We start from the raw sequence: 27,458 nt of genomic DNA on the forward strand, positions 1-27,458 counted from the left end.
GCTCCACCAATGGGAAACAAGCAAAGTGGCTTGCTTTCTGTAGCTCTGAGCCAATACTAACAAAGCAAAAGGGGGTTGTCGGTATAGAACCAATGGAAAACAGGGAAGGAGCACGAGGCGGAGTTGCGAATCCTGTCACCAATTGGAAAGAGGGGGTGGAGCCCGGGCCTTGTCAAGCGCAGCCAACCAGAGAGAGGAGCGGACTCTAGGGGGCGGGGCCGTAATGTTTTTCCCCAATCGGACAAGGCCAGGGGCGGGGCATTCTCTAGGGTGCCCAATGAGGAACGCAGCCGAAGCGGGCCTGTCAAGAGAAGGGGCTGGGGGCGGGGGGATGGTGAGTCGGAGATAAACACTCCGCGGCGGTGGCGGCTGCTGCTCTTCTTCGGGTTCTGTCACGGTGTTGGCGGTGCCCAGCTCACCGGCCCCCCTCCCCCTTCCGGCGAGCGCGGTCGCCAAAGAGGCTTTCTCAACCCTGCTCTGCGGGGTCCACAGCAGGGTGCGGGTGTCCGGCGGCGGCGGCGAGCCCGTGGGCAGTGGGGGTTGGTCCCGCGGCTCCGGCCCCCGGTGCAGCATGGCGGCGGCGGTTCGGATGAACATCCAGATGCTGCTAGAGGCGGCCGACTACCTGGAGCGGCGGGAGAGAGGTGCACGGGGATGGGAGGGGTCCGTCCCGAGCCGGGGCCGGGGGCTTTGAGGGGCCCCGCCGCGGGTAGGGGCTCCCAGCCGCTCTGGGGGTGGTTGGAAGCGCGGAGAGCGCGACCGCGAGCGCTCCCAACCCCTCCAGCTCTCCCCACGCGCGGTCCGAAGGGAGGCCACTGCTGCCCCAAAGGCGATGAATGGAGGTGGAAAAGGGGCTGCTGCCCCCCGGGGTCCCGAGCTCCGTCCCCACCCCGAAGCGAATGGGGTGCCCGGGGTCCCCTCGGCCAGGCCCTTGGTTTACCTCACCGGGGCTCGTCCCGACCGGCCCCCGAGTGGGCCTGGCGTCCCGTCCCCCAGCCGGAGGAGCAGCGCCTGCCTTACGCGCCCCCTTCCCCGCCCTCTGGGCTCCGGGTGTATGCCCTGCACCTTCGCCTGAGGCTGGTCCCACTTAAAGCACACCAACCTGCTGGACTTTGCCAGTGGGAAACCCAGGCACCACGAGCTTAGCGACTTGCCGTGTCTTTCTCAACAATGAGCAGCTGGAATGCTCCTTACACCTGCTCCGAACTGAGGGTATTCACACAATTTTAAAAAACAATCATTGTTCTAAGAATTCCACTTTGCTTCGTTTGTTTCTTTCCACGATATTCTTGTATTGAAAAATAAAATTTAAAAAGGAAATGCTGTGGAGGGGAGAGAGTATTGAATGTTCTAGGCTCATTCATTAACTGGATCCTTCGGTTTTCTAGAAGCTGAACATGGTTATGCCTCCATGTTACCATACAATAACAAGGACAGAGATGCCTTAAAACGGAGGAACAAATCCAAGAAGAATAACAGCAGTAGCAGGTAATTTGGTAAATATTTCTTTTTCTCTTTTAGATTATACTGCAGATGACACAAACTGCAGAATGGAAGTTGCCTGTTGTGATTATAACTCTCTAAATACATTAAGTAGCAATCATGATTCAGTAAGGCACACATGGTCTTAAGCCATTGGAGGAAGCAGCCCTTCTGTTTGGGTTGAGCGGACTGAAAAGAGTAATGGAAATGTTTTACATTTCTTTATGAACTTTTAAAATTAATTTTGCTTTTCTTCCCTTTTGGAACAAAAATTTCTGGAAACTTCCAGTGGGATTAGTTAATGGTAACCGTATTTTGCCTTCAGAAGTTGCAGATTCAGGGCAAGTTTTCTGTAATTGAAAATGCTGGATATTATCCATTTCTTTTACTTTTCATAGTGAAGATTTTATAAACATGTTAAAGTATCTGATTTATCATAGGTGGTAGGAATTCATATTCAACATGTAAATTAAATGCAGTTATTTGTCTGATAATCTGTCAACATCTATTGATGATGGCAAAGAGGAGTGGTTGACGTTGAAGCCTGCCTTTTTGGTGATGGAAGAATGAATAATATTAAAATATTAATATGCCACAGTCCTTTTAGGTTAGCCTTATAGTTCTTAAAATCTGTGAATCTCTCTGGGGAGTATGTGGTTAATGTCCAGTGAAGTCACATTAAAGCCCTGAATATAGTTTTTCTTATTAATGATACTGCCCCCTTTTTTCCTCTCTTTCCCCTTAAAATATGTTAGCTAGGAAATCTTCTAGATCTGTTTAATTACACTTTTGATTCCAGTAAATTAAGTCATTCACATCTTCACTGATTTAGAATCCTTATTCCTCTCCCGTTGTCATGAATAACTCCCTGCAGGTAACTGTATTTGATTAGCCTCTGTGGCATAATACAGACCACTTAAACCTAAAACTTGTACTTGCTGTTGCTTCTGTCCTTGATTCACCCCATTGTTGGTAAAAACACAGGATGCGAGCAGCACACATGTGCTGAGCTCTTGAATAGGAAGGCACGTGAAGGATGAACCTGGTAATTAACTACCCCTGTGGTTTTTCCTTTCCCTCCCATCTTTCACATTACCTGAAGGTGGTGCCCAGTAGATGTGCGTGTGGGTCCTAAGGGCTTTTAAGAAGAATGTTAATACTGATTTGTGCAGTGGTATAAAACAATTCAGCAGTCTTGCATTTTGTTACATTATTTTTAAACTTTTGGAAGAACTTTGAAGGCTTTTGGTTTATTTTTCTTCAAAAATGTAGTCCATTTGTTGCTTTTATGCTTATCCACCGGTAATTTGGGAGGAATTGTCCACACTAATAGTCAAGGTTTAATCCTTAGCACTTTCTTTTTCCCTAAGTTTCACAGGAAAGTTGGAGGAGGTTCAGTGGTGGGGAGAGGAATATGATGTTGTTGAAAGAGAAGGAGGCCGGTCCCAAAAGGTGATTAAGAAAGAAAAATAATGATAGTTAAGAATCGCAAGCCAAGAAACAGATTTGTTCTCTTTAATATCCAGCATTATTATTGAAGAAATAGCTGTAACTTCTGTCTTGGAAAAGCTCTTTTCTTTTAATGAGCTTGGTTTGCTTTCCATGGTTATCACATGTTTCCCATATTCTTGACTAATCATGAATTAGTGTAATACCCTCGGTGGTGCAGGGATCTTTGAGAAACCATGATTAAACCTGGAGATGGCACCAAGCAGATGTGAAGCAAGAGCAGGTTGTTTTAAATGTGATCACTTCCTTCATGCCCTGTTTAGAATGACCCTTCCTGAGCAGTGAGACATCTCCCCAGAGAATGCAGTTTGACCCCTTGATTTGAATTCGACTTCTATCCAAGGCCATGTATGGTCAGGATTTTGAACTGAGGTGAGGGCTATGGAGAGATTACTTCTGGTTTACATAACCACTGGATAACAGTGTATTCTTGTTAATTCAGGTTGAAATGCTGTGCTCGTTGCTTGTAGAGTCAGGGGGCTACTTTTTTCTAGGACAATTTAAAAAAAAAAAAGATTTAGCCACATATCCAGCTTCTTGGGAACTGAAAATGCAGATCTTAATCCAGTTTCTCTAGTTGCTTGTTTAAAAAACAAAACCAAATGGGGCGCCTGGGTGGCTCAGTTGATTAAGTGTCCGACTTCAGCTCAGGTCATGATCTCACAGTTTGTGAGTTCCAGCCTCGCATCGGGCTCTGTGCCGACAGCTCAGAGCCTGAAGCCTGCTTTGGATTCTGTGTCTCCCTCTCTCTGTTCCTCCCCCACTTACACTCACTCTCTCTGTCTCTGTCTCTGTCTCTCTCCCTCAAAAATAAAGATTAAAAAAAAAAACTTTAATAAAATAAACAAAACCAAATGAAATTTTGAAATTTTGAATATTGATTGTTTCAGAATCATCCAGAGAACTACTGGAATATAGGGAGGTGGAATCTTTTTCTTTTTTTTTTTTTTTTCTTTCCTACTGATTTTTGAAATGAGTTACTAATTATTTAGAATTGAAATCCAGGATTTTTAACGGTATATTTTGTTAAATTGGTCAAGCAGACTTTGGCATTCATGTGAAAGAGGAAGTCCACACCTGCCACCTAGCTCTTTTACGCAACCATGGCCATATAGCTGAGCTGATGTGGAGTCTTTTTGAACCCAAGGACTTTTTCCTATTCTCATACACTCTGTAGTCTGGCTTAGTTATCTTTTTGTTAGAATATATTTTTAATGGTGACATTTGACCTTTACCAGTGATTTCAGAGTTATCAAACATCTTCAATAATCCCATGAAAAATAATCTTGACACAAGGTATCTATGTGTTCTTATAATGCTTTAATTAAAAATGTTTACCCATTAACAGAGTTGGCAAGCAATCTCTGGACAGGATTTTTGAAAGGCTTACTTTTATTAAAGACACTCCGTTCCAGTCACCCAAATGCACTTCAGTATTGCTGTAGCCATTAAATAGAAGTCCCCTTGTAAAAACCATGATGTGTTCAATACTTTTAAGTAATCGAATAAGATCTGTAGTTTCAAAAACTGTTCAAAGTTTGGAAGGAGTTGTACTTCCTATGGAATTTGTTAAGTTTCTCTTGGGGATTCAGAATTTTTCTTATTTGTAAATATCTTCAAAGAATCCAGAAATTTTTGGTAAGAGTGCCCTGTGTGCTATTTTCTGTAATCAGAGATTCTATTTTCAAATATTCACCCTTCTCTACCACTGTCCTGGGATGGTCCTTGTCTATAGTTAAACAGGGAAATCCTGACCAGCTGCTGTTATATACTTTAAAAAAATCTGTCAGACTTTGAACTTGCTATTCCCTGTTAAAACTAAAATGCCACGTGCTTTAAAGCCAAAGGTTTGCGGTGCAGGCCTGACTCTTGTTAACTATGATATCCTGCTGGCCGTTGCAGGAAGTAAACCTTCAGAAAAATGTAACTGAAGAAGGCAGAGGGAAAACCAGGTGAATCAGTGTAAATCTTTTAAGGCAACCAATTGTGAGGTCCTTTATCTAGAAAACAAATATTCTAAAACTTAAAATGTTGTCGTTATTTTCTTGGTTTTCTTCGTGAATAAAAATTGGTGTCCCAGATCCTTGTGGAAGACAAGTTTTAGTGCTAGATTGAAAATTTCTCTTCCCAAGGCTGCAAACCCACATGTACACCCTGCTCCCCTTCTCTGGTGTGAATGAACTTGGTGGTGGTTGCCCACCTGATACAAATGAGTGGCTGAGTATTCGTGGAGGTCCTGTTTCTCCGTGATTACTGTGAGAAGTTCTCTGTAGGCCCAGTAAGGTTCTGATTGTGGCCACATAGAATTCATGTCCTGAGCCAGGGTGTTATCTCCTGAACTGGTTAGATTCCAGAGAGTTTCCATTAAGAAAGGTCAAGATTCAGCTCCTTTATAATGCTGGGAGGTTCCTCAAGCTTATGATTAGTTAGGGAGGAGTTGTGTAAGGATAACACTGAAGTGGCCATGTTGACTGGCTTCTCGGGATTTCTGTGTAAACCTGTCCATACATTCTTAGACCAGACCTTATATTCAAGGTCAGCTATAAACACATTAATAATGGTATTTCACATTCACCACAGCTTTCGTCCAAAGCTCTCTAATCACTTTTACAGTTGCTACCTCATTGATCCATGCATGTTCAGTAGATAATTGACAGTAATTTTTACTCCCATTTTACAGAAGGGTTAACCAAGGACAAGACAGTAAAGAATGTTATTTCTTCTACAGTACTGGTCAGTGACAAAACTGGACTTCAGATTTCACCCTAACTGTTGCTTTAACCAGTCTATGCCATCTTTATGTTGAGCTGAGTTTTAGAAGCCCCTTCCTGAAATCATTTGGTAGCTAGTCATCAGTAGCGTTTGTCGGGTTGTACGTGATCAAATAATTACATCAGGGAGTAGAAAGGTTGAGGGAAGAGGTACTATTTTTATCCATTTAAAATTGTGTCCTCTTGTCAAACAACTTAGCATAAAGTTTTGGCGTATATACCCCACCTAGAAAAAACTGCAGGACTAGGAGGGGGCTCTACCTCCACTGTTGTAACTGCAGCCTGAAAGCTTCGGTGTTCTATAACCCGAATTCGTATCCCATTGGGCAACTGCTTTTCTCTTTGTACGTAGAGACCCCTGTTATTTCCACCAGGGATTCCACACCTCTTAACTTTGTCCCTTCTCCTTGAACTCTATTTTAGATATTTACATTTATCTAACCCCTCAGAGGGACTAATTTATTTAGCAGAACCCACCGAGTTTTTCTCCCTTTGTCAGTTTTCTCTACTACCAACTTTGGAGAGAAAGAAATTAAAGAATTGTTCTGGTGTTGAAGTAGTCCTTTAAGACAGGAAGAATCTTACTCTTTTCTTCTTGTTCCATCTTTCAGATCAACTCACAATGAAATGGAGAAGAATAGGTGAGTTGGGGATTTTGCGGGTGGGATAGGGGCCATTTTGATGTATACTCTGTTCGTTGAGACTTGGTTGCTTTTCTTGTCTTTTCCCACAAATAGCACCTGATACGAGAGTTTACTCAGGCCGTCTAAGCAGCACTGCCCATAAATCACTTAGGTAGATGAAGGGCTTGCAGGTTCCAATAGACCACACCCCACCCCTCACTCCTGCAACCTGCTTCTCCTGAGGAGTGCCTTTCCTGGTGACTGTTTCACAGGCCAAAGCATTTTAGGTCATGAGCAGTGTTTCACAAATAGTGTTTTTAAAAAAATTACATGCTACTGAATATAATTGGTAGTTTTGTCTTTAATCATGTACACACCCAGATATATATAAATACACATACATATGTGTGTGTGTATTTACAGTTGTGAATAAAGATTCCAAAATTCAGGCAAATCTATGCATAGCACAAAATGGTGATTCACTAGAGGAAGCCTGCCACCCTCACTGGGATCCATCTGGCTGAGCCTGAGTTGATCTCTCTCACCTGGATTGCCTCTTTGCTATTTGTTTAAATCTTTATTTTCTAAATCAGCTTTGCCCCACCTTCAATAATGTAGCCTACTGGTTCTTGACTCTGGTCGTAATTAGAGTCGTTTGCAAAGTTTTTATTTTAATGTTTTCCTAAAAATATTTTTGGGGCGCCTGGGTGGTTCAGTTGGTTAAGCGTCTGCCTTTGTTTCGGATCATGATCTCGCAATTTGTGAGTTCAAGCCCCACAGCATGCTCTTTGCTGTCCATGCAGAGCCCGCTTCAGATTCATTCTCATTCTCTCTTTCTCTCAAATAAATAAATAAATAAATAAATAAATAAATAAATAACTAACTTAGGGACGCCTGGGTGGCTCAGTCATTTAAATGTCTGACGTCAGCTCAGGTCATGATCACACAGTCCATGGGTTCAAGCCCCACATCAGGCTCTGTGCTAACAGCTCAGAGCCTGGAGCCTGCTTTGGATTCTGTGTCTCCCTCTTTCTCTGCCCCTCCTCTGGCACGCTCTGTCTCTGTCAATAATATTTAAAAATTTTTTTTAATTAAAAAATAACTTAAAAATATTTTATGTTAAATATGTTATATATGCATTTATATATTTGGGGAGAAAAATTTTATTTCTGCTGATTTTATAAAATAACTTAGAGAAATTTTCAGACACATGAGAATGAATAATGTAATCAAGTCCTATGTGTCCATCACTCAACTTGAACAATTACCAACATTTTGTAAATCTTATATAATCAAAACCACCCCTCTCCATGGAGTATTTTAAAGCAAATCTTTTATCTCTAATAAAGACTTTACAAAAAAAAAGTAACCACTTGCTTTTACCATGCTGGGAGTGGAGGAATTAATGGTAATTCTTTGTAGAGCTTTTAAAAGAAAGAGAGAAACCAATGCCCAGACCTCACCTCTAGCAATTCTGATTTAATTGGTTTGTGTTGAGACTCTGCTCTAGTATTTTTAAAAGCTCCCCAGGTGATTCTCATATGCTGCCAGGGCTGAGAACCATTGAGCAAGCCTCATTCTGGTCTCTGAGCGCCCATCAATTTGAAATACAGGCTACCCGTTCAGACTGAGTGGCTTTCTCAATGCTCTGCATGAACAAGATGATGATGTGTAATAATGGCTCTGTAAATACATATGGTTATTTCATGCAAACCTTCTATGAGTTTGAAGAGGGGGTCTGACTCTGAAAGTCAGGATCTGAATGACCTGTTTCGTCAGTGAAAGGACAGACCAGACTTACTAGGAAAGAGAATCTTGGAACAGAGTGAACATTTAGCATTCTTCCACTGAGGAATTTTGTGTGTGCACATGCGCGGGGTTGAGGGGTTGAGGGGTTGCATGTGCCTCGCCGCACATTTGCCTCTCCCCAGCCCTCTTCTTCCCTTTTAATTTCTCTGTGATTATGACTGACTGTTGTAAGTCAGAGCTTCCTTTATGCTTTAGGGATTTACATATCCTGAATTGGGAACTCAAAAGTATCTTTTAAGGTGGAAAAGCAGTCAAATGTGGCTTCTCTTTCTCCTCTTTAGATTTTCTCTCAACTTTATGCCTTTGGGTGAACTGGGGACACTGGGACTCTTTGTGCTGAAAAGTCTTCCAGTTCTCCTCCCCCATTCCCGACCTCGTAGGCATTTATTTTTTTATATTTCCATTAGCCACTTATTTTTATTATTACTAAGATTTTAACCCTTCAGATCAGGGCTCTTACACTTACTACAACTCTATGCCTTTTACCTCTGCAAGAATGTCACACGATGTCAGTCATAAATAAAGGTCATTTGGACCTTTTATTTTAGCAGTTCAGGGATATTTCTTTTTTGCCTACAGTGTCTCAAGAACTTGTGCTCCATACTAGGTACTAAATGAGGTCACACTGGGGTATTAAATCAGCATGGTCCCCATCCTAGAGAAATGTAGTTTGTCTAACGAGAAAGACACAGAGACCGTTTCAGTGAGAATACTATGTGCTAAGATGGAGGTATGCACAAGAGGCTCTGGAGGCAAAGAATCTAGAAAACTGGAGTGGAAGTCACCACTGGGCAAGCTGCTTTTAATTCAGACTGCTTCTGTATGACCAGTCAACTTTTGCTTGTTGAAGGGTTAGATATCTGGTTTGCATATTGTCCTTTCTGTTCTGAAATTTGGTCTTTTAAAGTCCTGACAATTCCTTCTCTAGTCTAGAGCACATGAACAGAAAAAAAGGAAGTAAAGACTCAAATTTCTTTAACCAAGCATTGGTTGCTGCAGTCCAAGTGAAGAACAAAGTTATCAGGCTCTTCTCCCCGTATTAGTGTAGATGCTTAAGAATCTTCCGGTTTTGAAGTCAGTTGAATAGTTGCTCTTGTAGTCTCCCTGGTTTTAGCGGTTGATTCCTGTAAAAGAATCCTACCTAGCTTCATGCATATACACTTTAGCCATTCTTTACCTTAAAACGTCACATAAAAAAATTGACCTGTCTCTCAAAACCTTAGAAAAAGAACTTCTAACAATGGGAATTATTTTTCTCTTTGATATCACAGGGTTGATTATACTTGGGTTAGATTTTTAAACAGAAACCTTTTCTGTGACACTTCAGAGATTCTGAATAATTATATTTGGTGTTCCTTTGGACTCTACTATGAGAATATTAGACTCAGCACCACGATATTGATAACCTTTGCATTGGTGAGAAGATAAAAGCCTTCTAGAATGGTGGAGGTGGGGGTATTTTCCATTCACTAGATTAGAAGATGTTAGAAGAAGCTGTGTACTAGGTGCTGGGAACACAGAACCGGGTGAAGACGAAACCCCTGGGGCGGAGGGTTCAGTAATATCACTATAGATATGAGTGCCTGTCCCTTAGCCTGTGTTTCTCTTAACCATAACGAATTTTGTGGCTCTAGCCTCCTAAGGAAACACCCTTGAGTGTGTGGTGTTTTTCTTTGTAAAACTAATCTTCTAGAAAATTTTGAGAAATATAGAAAGTCTTTCTAAAAACAATTTATATCCTCCATAATTCTATCAGCCAGAGGAAACCAGTGAACTTTGAAGTGTATCTCAACAGTTGTTTTGGAAGATATAAAAATCACCTGTAATAGATCTTGGGACAGTTGACGGCTGCTGACACTCCTGCTAAGTTCCATATCCATCTAGACTTTTGTGTATACTTTTTTTCATCAACATGGGATCATATAGTAAATATTTTGTATCTTCTTTTCAAGCTATATTATGAATATTTTCCAGTGTCCTTAAGTCTCCTTTTCTAACATTACTTTTAGCAAAGGCCAGTATTTACCTCAGACAGATGTGCCATAACTCGTATAACCAATCCCCTGTTTATGTTCTTCCCAGTATTTTGCTAATATGAAAAGCACTTCCTTAAACCACCTTGTAGATAAATCTCTGTCCAATATCATAATTATTTCCTTAGGGTAAATTTATAGTTATGAAATTAACAATAATATACATTGTTCTAATTTTTAGTGTTGACAGCTGGATTGTCCACCAGGCAAGTTATAGGCTGTATCTTCTGTATACTTTCACAAGGTGATACTCTAATTTAAGACCCTTATGAATTTGGTAAATAAAAAACAAAAACAGACAACTTGTTTTAGTTTGCATTTCTTACATTATTAGCACAGTCAAATAATTTTCGTGTGTGTGTGTGTATCACCTGTTAAATAACATTTGCCCAATTTTCTACTCTGACGTTTCTTTTTCCTTCTTATGAAGAGATTATATAATATAAAGGATATATATGAAAGAGATTGCCCCTTTGCATATCACATAATTTTCTAATTTATCATTTCCCTTAACAGAATATTTTCTCACTGTTTTCTCTCACTGTTTGAAGTTGCTGCCTCTATTGTATATTAAATTCTTGTTTACTGCTGAGTCTGTTTCTAGACGACTACTTCTGTTCCACTGGCCATCTGCTCTTCCTGTGCCAGTGTCCATTGTTTTAGTCACTGAGGTTTTGCCATGCACTTCAAGATCTGGTAAAGCAAATCCCTACTCTTCCCTCCTCCTTTTTTAATTTTACCATGATCTTAGCTATTTTCACTAGGTTTTTTTTTTTTTTTTCCTGATGAATTTTATAGTCCATCCATCTCCCCATCCCTCAAATTCTTTGGGGATTTTCAAAATAAATAAAAAATTTAATAATTTCAATATAAATTAACTTTAAAAGTTCACGTCCACATATTAGCTCTTTCCATCCAGGATGTGATGTGTGTCTTCATTTAGATCCGTTTTCTGTCTCTAATGTTTTATGGTGTTTCCCCATAGATCTTGCATATTTCTTTTTTTTTCTTTAATTTTTTTAATGTTTATTTATTTTTGAGAAAGAGAGACAGCATGAGCAGGGGAGGGGCAGAGAGAGTGAGGGAGACACAGAATCTGAAGCAGGCTCAGGCTCTGAGCTTATCCGCACAGAGCTCAACATGGGGCTCGAACCCACAAACTGTGAGATCATGACCTGAGCCCAAGTCGGACACTGAACCGACTGAGCCACCCAGGCGCCCCTTGCATATTTCTTGTAAAAGGTATTACTGCATTTATGTTTTTTAACTTTTGTTTATTTATTTTGAGAGAGCGAGCCTGTGTGTGAGTGGGGGAGGGGCAGAGAGGGAGAGGGGAGAGAATCCCAAGCAGGCTCCACACTCTCAGCAAAGAACCCAATATGGGGCTCGATCTCACGAACCACAAGATCATCATCTGAGCCAAAATCCAGAGTCAAATGCTTAACAGACTGAGCCACCCTGAAGCCCCTACACATTTTTAGATCACTACTGGATTCCCAATGTAATTGCTAATTAATTCTTGTTGGAATATAGGAAATCTTTGAATCTTTTGTTGTTATTATATGGCTTTGTTGATGATAATTGTATTTCCTTCTCTTAGCTGGGAATTCCTCTAGTCTGAATGCCTTTCAGTAGCATTTCAGCAAATGGAAACTGAGGGAATGTATATAAGCTGCAGCCAGTGGGTCAGGAGTCAGGTGCTAGAATGGACTCCCCCCTTCCCCCACCCAAAGAAGGCTCTGGTATCTTCTTTAATAATAGACACTCATTTTTCTGGAATGGTACGTATGCAGGCCTTGCTGGAATTAGGCAGCTGGTCTAGAGAGATTACCTCTGCTAGAGTCTTCTGAGCCCATGACAAAAGATTTTTGTGTGTGCTCTGTGGGGAGGACTCAGCAGCCTGATCTAAGCTATTATTTTCATTTGGTCTAACAGTATTTCAGTGGCATCTGGTCTGGCATGAGAAACCATTGCAATCAGGTCTCTCCTGGCAGGATATTGTAATTGATTGCAGGTCCCTATAGTTATTTCTTTTGGGTTTTGGCTTTGCAAATGGCCAAGCTCCTTATATCAGAAGAGGGTAGGGGCGTAGCTTTTGCATCGGGTCCAAAGTTGTGGTAGGCATTGCACCATTCTTACTGCTTCTGAACTTTCTTGACCACATTCAGATTGCACTCTAGGGTGTTGTAACAAATCCACATTGCTTTGTTGCCACATGGGGCTAAGGGCATGGCCCAGTTATTACAAAGAAGGGATGTAGTTATCAGTGTACAAATCTGGTCTGTGTTGATGGTGTGGAGGAGCCCCCAGATTTGTACCACTAGAATCTTTCTTTCTTGGACTATACCTCTTGAATAGATGGCATCTGGCTTTGGAAGAACTTGGGAGAAGAGACGTATGCTGATTATTCAGTGCCTGGAATACTGGGACTGAGAGTACTGGGAGTATTCACTGACCTTTTTGTCATAGTCATTAATAGTCAAAGGGTGAGAGAGCTATAGCAAGTACTGACTATAATATGTACTTGGACGTTTTTAAAATTGGGCTCCAGAAAGGAAATATTAATGAATATACTTATGTATTTCATACTTTTAGTAGAGAAATGATTTTATAGCTTTAAAATGTAACCGCCATGCTCCCATATAGCTATAGCACATATAACTACCTTTGTGTTTTTAACAAAGATTACTTTCACCATTATGAGAAAACTTCAAAACCTTCTAAGGTTCCAGTTAAGTTGGTAATAATGATGCTTTGGGCAATTATTTATAAAGGGATCAGTTTAGAGAAAGAAGGCAAATACTTTTTTACCTTAAAGCATGATCTGTGGTCTTCACGTGGACTTTTTGTTTAACCTGGCGAGGCTCTTTCTCAACCCCAAACCTGGAGAAAGTTAGTATCTCTTGTGACATAGAATCACTTTTAGGGTCTAATTTTTGACCCCTTAAGATTATTTGTTTCTTCTTACTCTATACTAAACCTGTTTTTCTCACTATGTAGCTTATATGTACCATCTCTGAAATTTTTATTCAACCCCCAATTATCCTGTAGGATTTATGAAGCTATTTAATTGGCTGGATCTGTACCTACACAAAGATAGGAAATAAGATGGTGAAATTTCAGCGTTAAATAGGCTATTGTTTATTGTTTGGTGTATTTTTTCTTCTTCTTCGGTTAAGAATCTGAAGCCCAGGGGCGCTTGGGTGGCTCAGTCACAGTTAAGCATCCAACTCTTGATTTCAGCGCAGGTCATGATCTCACAGTTCATGAGTTCGAGCCCCACGTCGGGCTCCATGCTGATGGTGCAGAGCCTGCTTAAGATTCTGTCTCCCTTGCTCTCTGCCCCTCTCCTGCTTGCACGCCTGCACGCTCTCTCTCTCAAAATAAATAAACCTTAAAAAAAAAAAATCCAGTCCAATTTTGATGAAAAGTAGTCCTCAGTGAGGTCCAGTGTATTGTGTTTAAGTGGGGTTTTTCTCAAAGAGAAGGGGCACGAATTGCCTAAGATGCCAGTTTCTACTCTTGGATCAGCACCTGCAGATGCATTGTTATTTCTAGGCTCCAGTGGGTTAACAGGACATAAAGTCTTGGTCTTTTCCATTATTTGATAATGAAAGAATAGTCAGATACATAGGAGGACTGCAGTGTATGAATGAGTGAAGAAATGAAGGTGATCAATTTGGAAAGGGGAAGACAGGTGATGATAGTCTATGAAAGCTTGACAACCTTTGCGAAGAAGTTAAGTCAAACAAGATATGGGTGAGGGCAAAGAATAGGTTTGGTAGAGGGCCAAGAGGACCCTGTTCTAGAACTTTCAGTGGGAGCTGCTATTTGTCATGGTCTGAAGGTAGCTCAGATCAATAATTCTGCAATAATATGTTTACGTGTTTGATCCCCAACTAAATTTTAAGAAGCTTCAAAGGCCAGGACTTGGTCTAACTCGACATCATATCCCAGCACCAAGTAGCAGTGCATAGTAATCCTTTGGAAACACTGGTGGAGTAAATGAATGAGAGAGCCAGGTGCGTGTCTCTAGATTTCCACCAATGAACTTATTTACTTATCTACCCTTTTCACTGGCTGCCTAGCCGTACACTCTGCTCTGACCTAAGTCATCTTTGTTTTCTGCGCTTTACTGTGAAAGGAGAGTGTTCAGTTATACCTTCAGTTAAAAAAAAGTAATCTCTGATAACCGTGCCTCCCTCACAACACAGACATGTGCCTGATTTGATGCCATTCCCAATCGTGATCACATTCAAGTCAGGAAGGACTTTTGGGATAACAGCAAATTTAGGAGCACTGTCTGCAGATAGCACAGTCCACCTATAGTCTTAGTCTTTTCTCATTTATTCCCCAGTTTACAAATCTGCTGGCCTGAGAGGGAGAGAGACCCGGATAGAATTGAGGAAGCTGAAGTCTGGAGGCAGAAATAAAAAGAGCCGCATTCAGAGCTAAGGGCACGCCACCTAGCCCAGATGCCCTCTGTCTGTGCCAAAGCTCCAGTAGGAGGTAGTGCCTCTTCGTTAATGACTTCCTTTCACTTGGATATTTAGTTTCCCATAAGTCATGGCCGAACAGAGTTAAGGAAAACTGACAACAGAAATTGTGGTATCCAAATATATTTTATTTATTTATTTAAAAAAATTTTTTTAACGTTTATTCATTTTTTGATAGAGGCAGAGCGTGAGTGGGGGAGGGGCAGAGGGAGAGGGAGACACGGAATCTGAGGCAGGCTCCAGGCTCTGAACTGACAGGACAGAACCCGATGCAGGGCTCGAACTCACGGACTGTGAGATCATGACCTGAGCTGAAGTCGGACGTTTAACCGACTGAGCCACCCAGGCGCCCCGACCAAATATATTTTGTATTTAAATCTTTAATATATTTGGAATGGATTTTGATGTTAATCTCCCCACTCTCCTATTTTCTGAATAATCCATTCTTTTCCCAAGGACCTGCAGTGTTCTCTCTGTTATAGGTTCAATTCATACCTATTCTTAGGTTTATTTCTGGGAATTTTTGACTCTGTGCACTTGATTTGTATATCTATTCCTGTTTTAGTGTATACTGTTTTTTTTTTTTTAATTATTGAAGCTTTATAATACAGTTTAAGATCTGGTACAGCACATTCCTCCTCATTCTTCTTCTTTTTCAAAAAGTTGGTAATCCCTCACACATTTATTCTTCTAGATAAAGTTTAATTTCCCAGCATTAAGAACACTGTTGGGATTTTTTTTTTCTTGGAATTATGTTAAATTTGTGGACAAACTGGGTAACATTGACATTTTTACTTTTAGGTTTCATATCTGGAAATGTGCTTTTTTCCATTTAGATTTTCTTAGATCTCTCAGCAAAGTTCCATGGTTTCCTTCCTAGACCTCCTTCTGAAGCTGTTTTAAGTTTATTCCTAAATATGCTACCCTTTCTTCTTGCTATTGTATGGGAGATATTTTAGGTTCTTTGAATGTAGATAGCACATTCAGAGATGTGCTTGCATTTCCAAGGTCAGTATTTGCCCCTGTATTTTCCTTTGGCTGTTGCGGTGCTGCTGTAGCTGGGAGAGGAGTGGGTACGCTTCAGACACTTCCCTCCCAACCTTTGGGTCCCTTCTATCCAGGCCTCTACATGATGTGTGGCCATGAAAGAGTCTTTCCTTTCACATGAATTAGCTTTATAAGATCCTTGCTTATTTTTATTTTTATTCTAGCATAGTTAACATACAGTGTTATATTAGTTTCAGGTGTGTAATAGAGTGATTCAACAATTCTTTACTCAGTGCTCATCATAAGTGCCCTCTTTAACCCCCTTCACCTGTTTCACCCATCCCCCAATCCACCTCTCCTCTGGTAACCACAGCTTTGTTTGTAGAGTTCAGAGCCTGGTTCTTGGTTTGTCTCTTCTTCTTCTTTTTGTTTTTTTTTTCTTCACGCGTTTGTTTTGTTTCAAATTCCACATGTGAATGAGATCATATGGTATTTGTCTTTCTCTGACTTATTTCACTTAGCATAATACTCTCTAGCCCCATCTGTGTCATCGAAAATGACAAGATTTCATTCTTTTCTATGGCTGAATAATACTGTGTATGTGTGTATATATATATATACACACCACATTTTCTTTATCCATTCATCTGTTGATGGCCACTTGGGCTGCTTCTATCATTTGGCTATTGTAAATAATGCTGCTGTAAACATAGGGATGTGTCCATCCCTTTGAATTCGTGTTTATTTGGGGGGTAAATATCCAGTAGTGCGACTACTGGACCATAGGGCAGTTCTATTTTTAACTTTTTGAGGAAGCTCCATACTGTTTTCCACAGTGGCTGCACCAGATTGCATTCCACCAACAGTGTAATAGGGTTTCTTTTTCTCCACACCCTTGTCAACATTTGTTTCTGTTTATTTTAACTATTCTGACAGGTGTGAGGTGACCTCTCCTTGTGGTTTTGATTTGCATTTCCCTGATGATGAGTGATGTTGAGCATCTTTTCATATGTCTGTCAGCCATCTGTATGTCTTCTTTGGAGAAATGTCCATGTCTTCTGCCCACTTTTAATTGGATTATCTATTTTTGGCGTGTTGTATCAGTTCTTTATATATTTTGGATACTAAGCCTTTATCAGATATGGTATTTGTAAATATCTTCCATTTTCTGTAGGTTGCCTTTAAGATTTGTTGATGGTTTCCTTCTCTGTCCTTGCTGATTTTTTAAATGTAAAAAATAGTACCTTTAGCATAAGCAAGCTCTGTATTTCCATAGAAAATAGGTTAACATTTTCCATTAAATTTCTTTAATGACAAAAGATAGCTTTTCTTTAAGGAAGAATTGGATTTTACCAGATAGCCTCTATCTACCTAGTGAGACACTTTGAGTTAACTATTGATTTTAAAAGGAATTATAGTGCTATAAGTATCTGTTTGTTCCTGGTAATTATCAGTCTACAGAGGAAGCTAGGATTGAAAGAATAACTGCTACCAGCTGGAGAGCACTCCTGTCAGACCCTGGCCAGGGGCTTCCATACCTTGTCTCCATTAATACACTGGCCCTCTCAGGTGTGGCCATCCTCTATCTGCTGCTGAGGAAAGTTGTTATCTGCTGAAGGTCACACAGGGAGTGAGTGAAAAAGCCGGGATCCTAAACCCTTACTCTTACATATGACACTAACACTCGGTTGTGTAGTGACTGATCTATTCAGAATACTAAAATAACTAAAAACAAAAATGGAAATTGAGATCCTTTTCAAAACCTTACTGAAGAAAAGCTATAATTTGATCTAACTTCGTTATCCCTAGTTATAGGGCACACTTGATTCTGAGCTTTAGTGATTATAGCTCAGATCAAAGATTGGCCTCTTTATGCTACCATAGACCAAAGGTATATCAGTCCATTCAGAGTAATTAAAGCGATATTTCTGAAGAGTCAGCACATGAAGTTTGTCAAAGTTCGTGACCTAGGTACAAAGCAGTTGGATCAACGTAAACAGAAGAGGCAGCTGGGAGCAGGAGGGAGCCAGGACCTGGCACAGCCCTCTTGTGCTGGGGTGGGAGGCTGGTAGGCAGCTCTTGGCAACAGGAGGAGGACTGGCTGAAGAAGATGGGATGAGAGAAGGTCGAAGTAGGGATCAGACAGGAGTATCGAGTGGCTTCCTGTTAAGTCCATGTGGCAGAACCTCTACTGGTTCTCCAAAGGGGAGTTAGGCCAGGTCCAGAGCAGGACATTAAGCCCCTCCTGGAGGACCAGAGTCCCGGGCAGGGAACAGTCAGGATTGGGGAGGAGAGCTGAGACGGGTGTTTGTGTTACTTGCTTTGGATCTCGTGCTTCATGGGTACTGTCAGACTTGGCTGAGGGATTCCAGATCCCAGGGTGCGCGCGTGTGTCTCAGGGTCAAGGAGCCGCAGAGGGGCTATTTGCTTGCTTATCTGGTTCAGGAATTGATTTTCACGACTATGTGATAGAATTGAGACCGCCCCCGTAGACCTCACCCCTTCCCTGCATTGGCCTAGGTTCCAGCCTGTGGATGTCTGCAGGCAGGTGGTAGGTGGGCAGGGCAGCCATCGGGCTGGAGCAGCGAGGCGGCGCCGGAGGAGGCCAAGGCAGGCACTGCCAAAGACAGAAGTTGGCTCTGGATCGGGACAAAAATCCAGAAAAGGCTCTGGTCTTATTTTCATAGAACCAGGCCAGAGAACACTGAATGAACATGTATTACCCTTAGCTTGAATTATCAGATGGCTTATTTCTAGTTTCACAACTGGAAGCGTTCTTTGGAAAACCCACATTTGGGTAGTGAAAATTACACTTCCTGGGCCAGACTCCTTGTGTAACTAGAAATGACGATGCATGGAAAGATGACTTTATTATTTTATTTTTATCAGTAGACAAACTTCCTAAAAAATTTACATACTCATATTTGTAGATAAACCCACATCATAAAATGACTAATAGGACCCTGTTCTGAATCATGAAGTCTTTGCAGATAACAAGCAAGCTGAAAAATGTCTAAATCTAATTTTAATTTTTACACTTTTTTCCTAACTTGACAATTAGTCTATAAACTTTGGGAGAAATAAGTTGGGTAATTGTGTAAGTGACTAGTTCTACTTTCTCATGGTGTTTCTAATATGATCTGTTTTCATGGCTCTTTTTGAGGAAGATATCATTCAAGGTGAACACGGACATTTTGCACACAGGTTCTGCTTTTTTCCCCTCATGTAGTAGAGGGAGGAGCAAACCTCTCGTGTGAGTCTTTGCTTGTGGCCATTCCACATGGACAGGTTTTTAGGGCAAGTGGAAGTCTTCTAAAATAGTCAGGCATTTTTGTCCCATTAAATCTTCTAGCTCAGGAGTGAAGGCTGTACTCCAGTTTGTTTAGGCTGAGCGGGCCCTTGGAGCGTCTAGGACAGCTCCTTCGAGAGCTAGACAAGGAAGGAGGCTTGGAAGCAGATGAGGCTAGGGGCAGAAAAAGATGTCTGATGCATCACTCGTTAGATCTACCTGGGGGGAACATCCTGAAGTCTTGATGAGAAGGGTGAGAATTGCCTTCCTTGGTCATTTTCATGCTTTCTGAAGCAGTTTTCTTCTTTTAGTCTGCATTCCCAACTTTCACTAATAGGTTCAAAAATGTTAAGGCGGGGAGGGGGAGGGCAAATTAAGCTTTAAGATTGTCTCCCAGTTCCACTGGAGGGTAGCCTCGCAGGCTCCCAAGAGCCCTGGTCCAAGTGGTCGTGTATGGGCAGTGGGCATGTATTTATTTTTTTTTAATTTTTTTTTTCAACGTTTATTTATTTTTGGGACAGAGAGAGACAGAGCATGAACGGGGGAGGGGCAGAGAGAGAGGGAGACACAGAATCGGAAACAGGCTCCAGGCTCTGAGCCATCAGCCCAGAGCCCGACGCGGGGCGGGGCTCGAACTCCCGGACCTCGAGATCGTGACCTGGCCGAAGTCGGACGCTTAACCGACTGCGCCACCCAGGCGCCCCTAGTGGGCATGTATTTAAAACCCCAGGAGCCTAAGCACTGTTGGTGGTGCAGGTGTAGAGACAGACCCTGTCCTCTAGGAGCTTACAGCCTAGTTGAATAGGTGACATGAGCCATTCAGCAAACATTTATTAAGCAGGTGGGAGGGAGAGGCCCTGTGGTAACTCAGCAATGATTAAGTGGAAGTCCAACTTTCTAAGGAGTTTCTAATGAATGGTTAAGTACCAAATACCAAACAATTCAGGCAGAACAGTGAACTTCCTGATGAGTAGTATAAACAAGTGCTCAGAAAGCGGAGGAATCAACTGTGGGTTGGAATGGCCCGTGAAGGCTTTAAGGACCCAGTAGGCTGAAGCAAAAGCTCTGAATTTTGGCCGTTTCTCCCATTCTTGGGATCTGCTAGGTTCTAAAAGCACAAAGAAGGGTTTCAATGAAGTGTTAATTTCTAAAACTGGAGGGACTCTTGTGCTCCTGGCCAGCTTGCAGTAAAGGTTCTCTCTGGTGGCTTACTGCGGTTCCTGCTTCATGTGGCCTTGCTTTCTCCCCTCTGTCCCACTGCACCATTTCGCCCACTCCAAGACCTGTGTGTGGTTGTCTCTAGCCGTTCTGTGTGCCTGTTAGTGTAGCAATGCCAGTGATGTGCATTTTCCTTATCTAAAAAAAAAAAAAAAAAAAAAAAGTAACTTTTTGAATAGCAGTTTACATAATTGAAAAACCAGAAAATATATTCAGGAAAAATCCACTCCCTTGTCCCTGCCTATTCCCTGACTTCTCTCTCCCTGCCACTAAGTTTCTTATTGATCACTCCAGACTTTATGTTCACATAAGAGAACAAAAATATATTTTTCTTCCATTTTACCAATCTACAGATGGCATATTGGATGCATGGTTTGATATCGTTCTTTTCCCAATATATCTGAGAGTTCTTTCCTCATAGTAAATAGAAAACCTTCTGCTGCTTTTCATAGCTACATCATATCCCACTGTCTAGACCTACCATAATTTAACCAGCTCCCTATCGATGGCGAGTTGGGTTGTTTTGTTCTTTGCATAAAGCAAGCTGTGATGAATAACCATATGTGTCATTCACATGTATAAATACTCCATATAGCAGTGCTAGAGTTCTAGTGATCCTGAGTGGGAAAAGAGGAAATATGGGTTGAAAGGATTCTCACCTTGGCGTGTTCTGTCAGGTCACATCATAACCCAGAAAACTGGAACTAACCTGGTAAATGTGCCTCATAAGAGTAGACAGGAGTCCCTGCCCTAACACTTGTACTATAGAGACACTTTACACAACCCGAGTTTTTGCTGCTTTGTGGCTTTCACCAGAGCTATCCAATTTCCAAACATGTTTGGCTAGAGATTTTTGGTGGCATTTGCCGTTACTGGGTCTGGGCAACCTCATACTCTTTAAAAAAAAAATTTTTTTTTTGTTTATTTTGCAAGAGAGAGAGGAGGGGGAGAGGGAGGCAGGCAGAGCAGGAAAGGGGGACACAGAATCTGAAGCCGGTTCCAGGCTCTGAGCTGTTAGCACAGAGGCTGATGCGGGGCTTGAACTCACAAGCCACGCGGTCATGACCTGAGCCAAAGTTGGACGCTCAATCTTAGTGCTACCGTGACCTTGTTTTCCTAGGCGGGCCCATCTTCGCTTGTGCCTGGAGAAGTTGAAGGGGCTAGTGCCACTTGGACCTGAATCGAACCGACACACTACGTTGAGTTTATTGACAAAAGCCAAATTGCACATAAAGGTAGGTATATCCTTGGGATTCCTTTCAGCTTAACCTTAAGTAAAGGTTTGCCTGTTGATGCAGAATAGCAAACGTGTATCTCTAGGACAGTTCTTTCCCCTGAACTCCTCCACCTTGCCTCTTAGATGAATCCCAGGCATCCCAAACCCAACATGTCCAAGACCCCAACTGTTTCTCACTCCTATGTAGCAGAAATTAAATGGCCCATCCAGTTGTCCATTTGATTAAGCCAGGGTCACCCTTGCTAGCTCTTGCTGTGTAGCCACGGTGTCTAAGTCACCTCTAAGACCTAAACATTTCATGGGCTCGTTTACTTCCGTTTCACCCTGCCATCATCTACTGTGGTAAACTCCAGAGAAGCTTCCCTGTATCCCTCTGGCCACTGCTGAGCTAAGCTCCATGTTTCCCAGGAAGAATCCTTCGAAAGATCAAATCAACATGTCCCCCTTTTTCAGATTCTTCAGTGGCTCAGGACATACTCTGCAGCAGGCCCGCCCCAGGCTGTCCGACCTGGTCCTTACCTGCCTGTACAGCGTCTTGTGCCATAGGCCTTTTCAGCCCTTTGCACTTGTGCCGTCCTACACAGGGCCTTTGTATGTGCTGTTCCCTCTGCTTGCTAGGCTTTCCCCTCCCTTCCTCACCCAGTTCACTTCTTGTCATCCTTCAGACCTTAACGTAGATATCACTAGCTCAGGGAAACCTCTCCTGCCCTGCTTACAGGCTTCCTGCCCCAGATGGACCTATCGTTGGAGAGCGTACTCTCTCAGCGCTGGTCACAGCTGACATCTGACCATGATTTGTATGACACTTTGGTGGTGGTCTCCGTTGTTAGAGGGAGGGGACCAGGTCTTTATGCTCACCTGCCAGAGGGTCTGAAACAGAGTCCTTGCTTGGTAGTAGCTTGAATAGCGGAGGGGAGGGGTATTCAAACTCCTGAGAGCCACAGCGAAACTCACTGTTTAGCGTGTTTTTGTAATCCTTTAGTCACTATTGGACAAATGTCACTTTAGTTGTGGTTAGAGGCCGGTATACATGACAATTGTGGGGGGCGGTGGGGGAAGAACCTCTATTCAGAGCAAAATAACTACAGTTAAACAGACTTGTAAAAACAAGTGGTCTACAGAAACGTGTTTAAGCTCTTATGTTGGACCGTTTGGAATCTGGACTTCAAAAGGCACCGTTTGGTAGCAGGAAACAAACAGAAGTTAATTGGGATTTGGCACGACTCAAAGTGTTTCTCTAATCGGAATGTGTAGCTGAATACCCATACTTGTAAATGGCAGCGCCTCACGGCTGCCACTGCACGCAGCGCCCCAGCTCAGAGAGGCGGTCAGGGCATCCCCCCAGCCAAGGGGGGGCTGCCAGCCGTGCCCATCCCCAGGGCCCCGACAGTGCAGGTACCCGCGGCTGAGTCAATACGGAAGAGGTTAGACGAAGGCAGGAGTCACTGGCCAGTTTCCTGCCCTGTGAGAAGCTAGATAAGTGACCCCAAATGGCTTTGGGGAAAGGCTGACACACAGCTCAGTGCGAGAGGGGAAGATGCAGAGTCATTGCCAATTTTGAAATCTGCCCATGAGCTCCAACAGCTACCCCTTTGGCTTGCAGAAACTTGAAGATTGTGACAGAAAAGCCATTCACCAAATAGACCAGCTTCAGCGAGAACAGCGACACCTGAAGCGGCAGCTGGAGAAGCTGGGCATCGAGAGGATACGGATGGACAGCATCGGCTCCACTGTCTCCTCTGAGCGCTCAGACTCCGACAGGGGTGAGCCCCCCACCCTGCGTGTCCCCCGACCCGGCCCAGGCAGCACAGGGGAGGAACTCGGAGCCCACGGGTGACTTAGACTCGTTGAGTAACGTGACATCCGGTAACAAGTCCCTCTTTCCTTTTTGCACTTAGGCACCAGGTCCAGAGAAGGGCCTGGCGGGGCTGGCTCGGATTTCCGGCCTGAGCTTTCAGAAGCATGGCTTCACCAGTGTCTCTTGTCCTCCCCACAGAAGAAATCGACGTGGACGTTGAAAGCACAGACTATCTCACGGGGGACCTGGACTGGAGCAGCAGCAGCGTGAGCGATTCCGACGAGCGGGGAAGCATGCAGAGCCTCGGCAGTGACGAGGGCTACTCCAGCTCCAGCATGAAGAGGATAAAGCTCCAGGACAATCACAAGACGTGTCTGAGCCTCTAAGAGAGCGTGGTCTCCTCGGCTGCCTCCCGATGGTTCTCTCAGCGGACGGGCTTAGGTAGTGTATTGGACCCGCCCACAGCCCCCCTGCACGTAAGCTTCCGTGTACCACCTCTACCAAACTCAGCTTTGTAAACATTCTCGCGGAAGTGCTTAGGATTGTGGGTTTCTGATTGCATCCACTAGCTTCTCTCTCCCTAAAAATTCATCCGAGAGACTGTACATTCCAATCAATTTGAAGCACCCAAGAATTCTTAGACCGAATAAGCAACTTTCACATCTCAGCAGTTTCCCCCTCTTCCTTACCATCCCCGTGTAGTCTAGCAAACCTTTCTTAGAGTTTTCTGGCTATGTTACTCACCTAGCAGAAATGTCCGAATGTGTCTTGTGCTTAGGAACCTGAAGGAAGCAAACTTTTAAAGTCGAGATCCTGATCTCAGAACTCCAAAGCAAGCTTTGAAAGCGGCGTTTAAGAGCACTTAACTGTGGACCTCACCCCCCGTGAGGAGTCAGGAATACCTCCAGAAAACACCCCCTCACACACACCCTGCGCTGCTTCCCCGACCCGCGACCCGTGACCCGCGTGTGGATGGGAGCAGTACTTCTCACTTTAGAATGGACATCTTGATGGCAGGTCTCTGGGGCGGCACAGCTTTATCAGAGCTCCAGCGGCGCTCGTTCCCACCCACCAGACGGTACAATCTCTGCGATGTGCTCTGGGCCGCGCCGTCCCCTGCTGTCCCAAGACCCGTTTTCCCCTCCAAGTTTGTTATGCTACTTGTCTCTGGAACATTTTTTTTTCCTACCTCAGAGATAAATGAGATCTCCATTTCCCACTTAACACAAAGCGATTATGCCTTTTTTTCACCCCCAAATAAGTGACACTTGGTCCAATTCTAATCTATTTTCCTATCTAACTTTCAGCAATAACTGAGCTTTGGCACTAGCTGAGCTAGTGTCCATCATCAGTGAAAGGAAAAGTCCACATTTCTACTCTGTTGCAGGTGAACAGGAGGGGAGGGTACAGTGTTATTAGAATTCCTCTCCTTATTTTTGGATATGCCCAGAATCTTCTTAATGGAGGCTTTTGGGTTGCTAGTTTAAAAGGCTGATCTTTCTTTTTGGTTATGATTTCCCCCTTAAGTGGTCTCCCACTTTGTAGCATTTTTATTTAAGCTAAAACAGAGCACATGTATATGTACATAAGACACATTAAATCTATAAATACTATTTATTCATTTTATATAAACTAATGTAATGGAAAACAAATTCTTATGACTTTGTGCTTTTATAGATGTTCTAGAAACTTTGTATGTAGGTATCTACAAAATTGGTTCGTTCCCCTTAATATTTTTGCATTCATATTTTTGACGTCGAGGTTTTCCACCTCTGACGAGTCTTTTTCATTGAATTTGAACCATTTGTAAACCCTGTGACGCTGAAACAGAGTGTGTGTCACAAAGTGACGAGAACATTCCTAAAGTCCACAGACGCACTGCAACCTAAGGGCTCCAAGGCTGCACCAGCCGGCGGAGGGGTGGGGGGGCGGGCAGCCGCCCAGCGCTCCCCGCCGCCTGCGGTCTCTGGCCCCCTCCCAGCCTCACCATGCCTCCAGCGCCTCCGCCTTCCACACAACTCAGAGTTCAAACGTGCTCCACAAGGAAGCTCATTCTGCACGTGAAGAGCGGGCCAAACAAAGATTACTTTTGTTTTTTCATTTTAATGATTCTCTATTAAAAAAATTTTAAGCGGAAGTAGTCGATTCCTAAATGCTTCCAAACTCATCTGTCATTCTTCTGTTGTTTTCTGTTTTTTTTTTTTTTTTCCTTCATTTCAGCTTTGGGTGGGGGGAGGGGCAGGTGACACAAAGGATTTTTTTTTAATTGGAATCTTTTCCAATGACCAGCTGAAGATTTGCACTGAAATACAACTTGTATGCCTTTTGCATTTTTAAAGCCTGCTTCCTGAATTTAAGCAGAGTGATAGTGTTGAAAGAGCCAGCTCAGCCTGTAACATGTTTGAAAAGATGTATCTGCACTTTGAGGTCCCTTTCGAATGCCATTCACGAGACCTCTCAAGCATTTTAATTGCTACATTCAAGCGCCTCACAAGTCCAAGATGCCAGATGCCTTAAGGCATCGAAAACTCAAGACTTTGGGCAAAGCTTGTGGGCTTGCATCGGGGGAGGGAGGGGAACAGAATTTGTGTATTTGTTTGATTTCAAAATAAGGCATCTGAGAGATGCCATTATTTTCTGTGTTTAAGTTAAACTGCATTTTTGTCTTTTGGTTGAAATGTACTGTCCCAATATAAAACAGTAATTATTTGACCTTTGCACTGTTTGTCTGGTCCTTTTCAATTTGATTGCATATAGAAATGTGGAATTTGATCTATTTTTAATGCACTTGTGATAAACTGACACCAGGGTTAGACATTACTTTTCAAAGCTCAAGGTAGACCGAATCGGCGTGCCAGATAGGCCTCTAACCAAAACTGTAAATTCAGGACCAGCAAACTCAGCCCAAGGCAGCTAATCCTCTTCCCTACGCGGGTGATCGGCAGCCCTCATTTGCCAACCTACCCTCTCATTCACTGATCCACCAGCGTGACTGTTAAGAGCTATAAAGTCTTTTTGGTTGTTTTGGTTTTTTTAAGCAAAATGAAAAACCTTTCTATTAGGGTTGTGGGGGGGAGGGGAATGGGCAAAGATATAAACCCCAGCCTTTAAAACTTTGACAATTGTACGTAAATATAGATGTGTGTAAATATAGGCACATGCATATTTTTATGTAAAATTGATTTTTAAAAACTGAAAAGAAATCTATACTCTTACTGATACCATCGCAATGCAGATGGGAAGGTAAGAGTATGTAGTCCAATTTCATGCAGTGAGAAAATACCGGTGCGTGCTGTTAACATCCCAGAACACAGCTTTCCATGCCTGTTGGCTTAGAATGGCAGGTGAAGCACCCAGGGTATTTTGTTTGGGTTTCTTCTGCTAAGCAAAGATCTTGAATTCTCCAAGGTGCTGATAGTGACTGCTGACTCCTTTCTCTAGTCACAGACCTAATGTTAGTTTGTGATGCTCTTTGAATCACTTTTTTGAGCAGGACCTAAATTCTCCTCCCAATAAACCCAAGACTCCAATAATGCCCAGGACGATTCAAAATTGAGCACTGCAATAGGCCCCTGACCCTGCAGTTGGCCACTTGAGTGGTTTTAGTTTTTAAAGGAAGCATTTTCTTTTCGCCTCTAAAAGAAAAAAAGAAACAGAGTCCTTACCTGGGTTTCCTATGGGCCTCTCTGATCTGTCCCTTAAGTGGCCAAGAGCAAATGCTGGGGTGCAGGGGGAAAAAAAGTCAACCTAGGATGGTGATGCTCAAGTAATGGTCAAGTGGAGTCTTGGGGCTCACTAGGGGTATTATGGACTTTTTTTCTTCTTGCCTCTGCCCCATCCTTTAAAGAAAAAAACTATTTTTAGACAGCATATACACATTATTTAGGCTTTTATACCATGCCATATTGGCAAGAATACCACTTTCATTATGCTTTATGACGTATTCCTGAATCTGTCTTCTCTTCCTCCTCCACTTGCTCCTCAAGCTTCCTCCTTTACCTGCCCTGAGTGTTGAACCCCAGGAAGTCAATGGCTGCAAGGTGATTTCCTGCAGGTCAATCTGTTTTTTGTGTGTGTATGTCTAACTCTTGGATGCAGTATGCTTAGGTAGCTGGCTACTGAGTTTTAAAATCCTTTCTGGGAGAAGATGACCCAAAGACCCTTTTAGAGGGGGGGTGGCTTTTCTCATTCAGATCTCTGTGACTA

At 42.7% G+C, this 27,458-nt stretch overlaps 1 protein-coding gene and 1 long non-coding RNA gene across 6 annotated transcripts in view; one reads left to right on the forward strand and one right to left on the reverse strand.

The window, feature by feature from the left end:
• Positions 1 to 27,131, forward strand: MXD1 (MAX dimerization protein 1). 5 transcript variants are annotated; one of them, XM_047853189.1, is made up of 8 exons: positions 7 to 644; positions 1,389 to 1,488; positions 6,374 to 6,403; positions 21,338 to 21,452; positions 23,058 to 23,217; positions 23,451 to 23,693; positions 24,031 to 25,433; positions 27,121 to 27,131. In XM_047853189.1, the coding sequence occupies exons 1-6, from the start codon at positions 572 to 574 to the stop codon at positions 23,636 to 23,638; spliced, it is 666 nt and encodes a 221-aa protein (XP_047709145.1). In that variant the 5' UTR covers positions 7 to 571; the 3' UTR covers positions 23,639 to 23,693; positions 24,031 to 25,433; positions 27,121 to 27,131. The 5 variants fall into 5 exon arrangements, with proteins under 5 accessions (XP_047709147.1, XP_047709146.1, XP_047709145.1 ...); XM_047853191.1 differs by having other exon boundaries at positions 1 to 644; positions 23,353 to 25,433; XM_047853190.1 differs by having other exon boundaries at positions 2 to 644; positions 23,454 to 25,433.
• The window catches only part of LOC125162307 (uncharacterized), a 128,867-nt gene continuing 126,864 nt past the window's right edge, over positions 25,456 to 27,458 (reverse strand). Inside the window, exon 9 of the long non-coding RNA XR_007150968.1 lies at positions 25,456 to 27,091. This is a non-coding gene — a long non-coding RNA (uncharacterized LOC125162307). The remainder of the gene's footprint in view (positions 27,092 to 27,458) is intronic.

Source organism: Prionailurus viverrinus, chromosome A3 (assembly GCF_022837055.1).
Source record: "Prionailurus viverrinus isolate Anna chromosome A3, UM_Priviv_1.0, whole genome shotgun sequence".
Lineage (NCBI taxonomy): Eukaryota > Metazoa > Chordata > Mammalia > Carnivora > Felidae > Prionailurus > Prionailurus viverrinus.

What these genes read in the sequence shown, in the direction of transcription:
- MXD1 (XM_047853189.1), top strand. Translation starts at nt 572, where the DNA reads ATGGCGGCGGCGGTTCGGATGAACATCCAGATGCTGCTAGAGGCGGCC. An exon ending in AATGAAATGGAGAAGAATAG is followed by an intron (nt 6,404 to 21,337) that starts GTGAGTTGGGGA and finishes TTGTTTTCCTAG; the next exon opens with GCGGGCCCATCTTCGCTTGT. An exon ending in AAGCCAAATTGCACATAAAG is followed by an intron (nt 21,453 to 23,057) that starts GTAGGTATATCC and finishes TTTGGCTTGCAG; the next exon opens with AAACTTGAAGATTGTGACAG.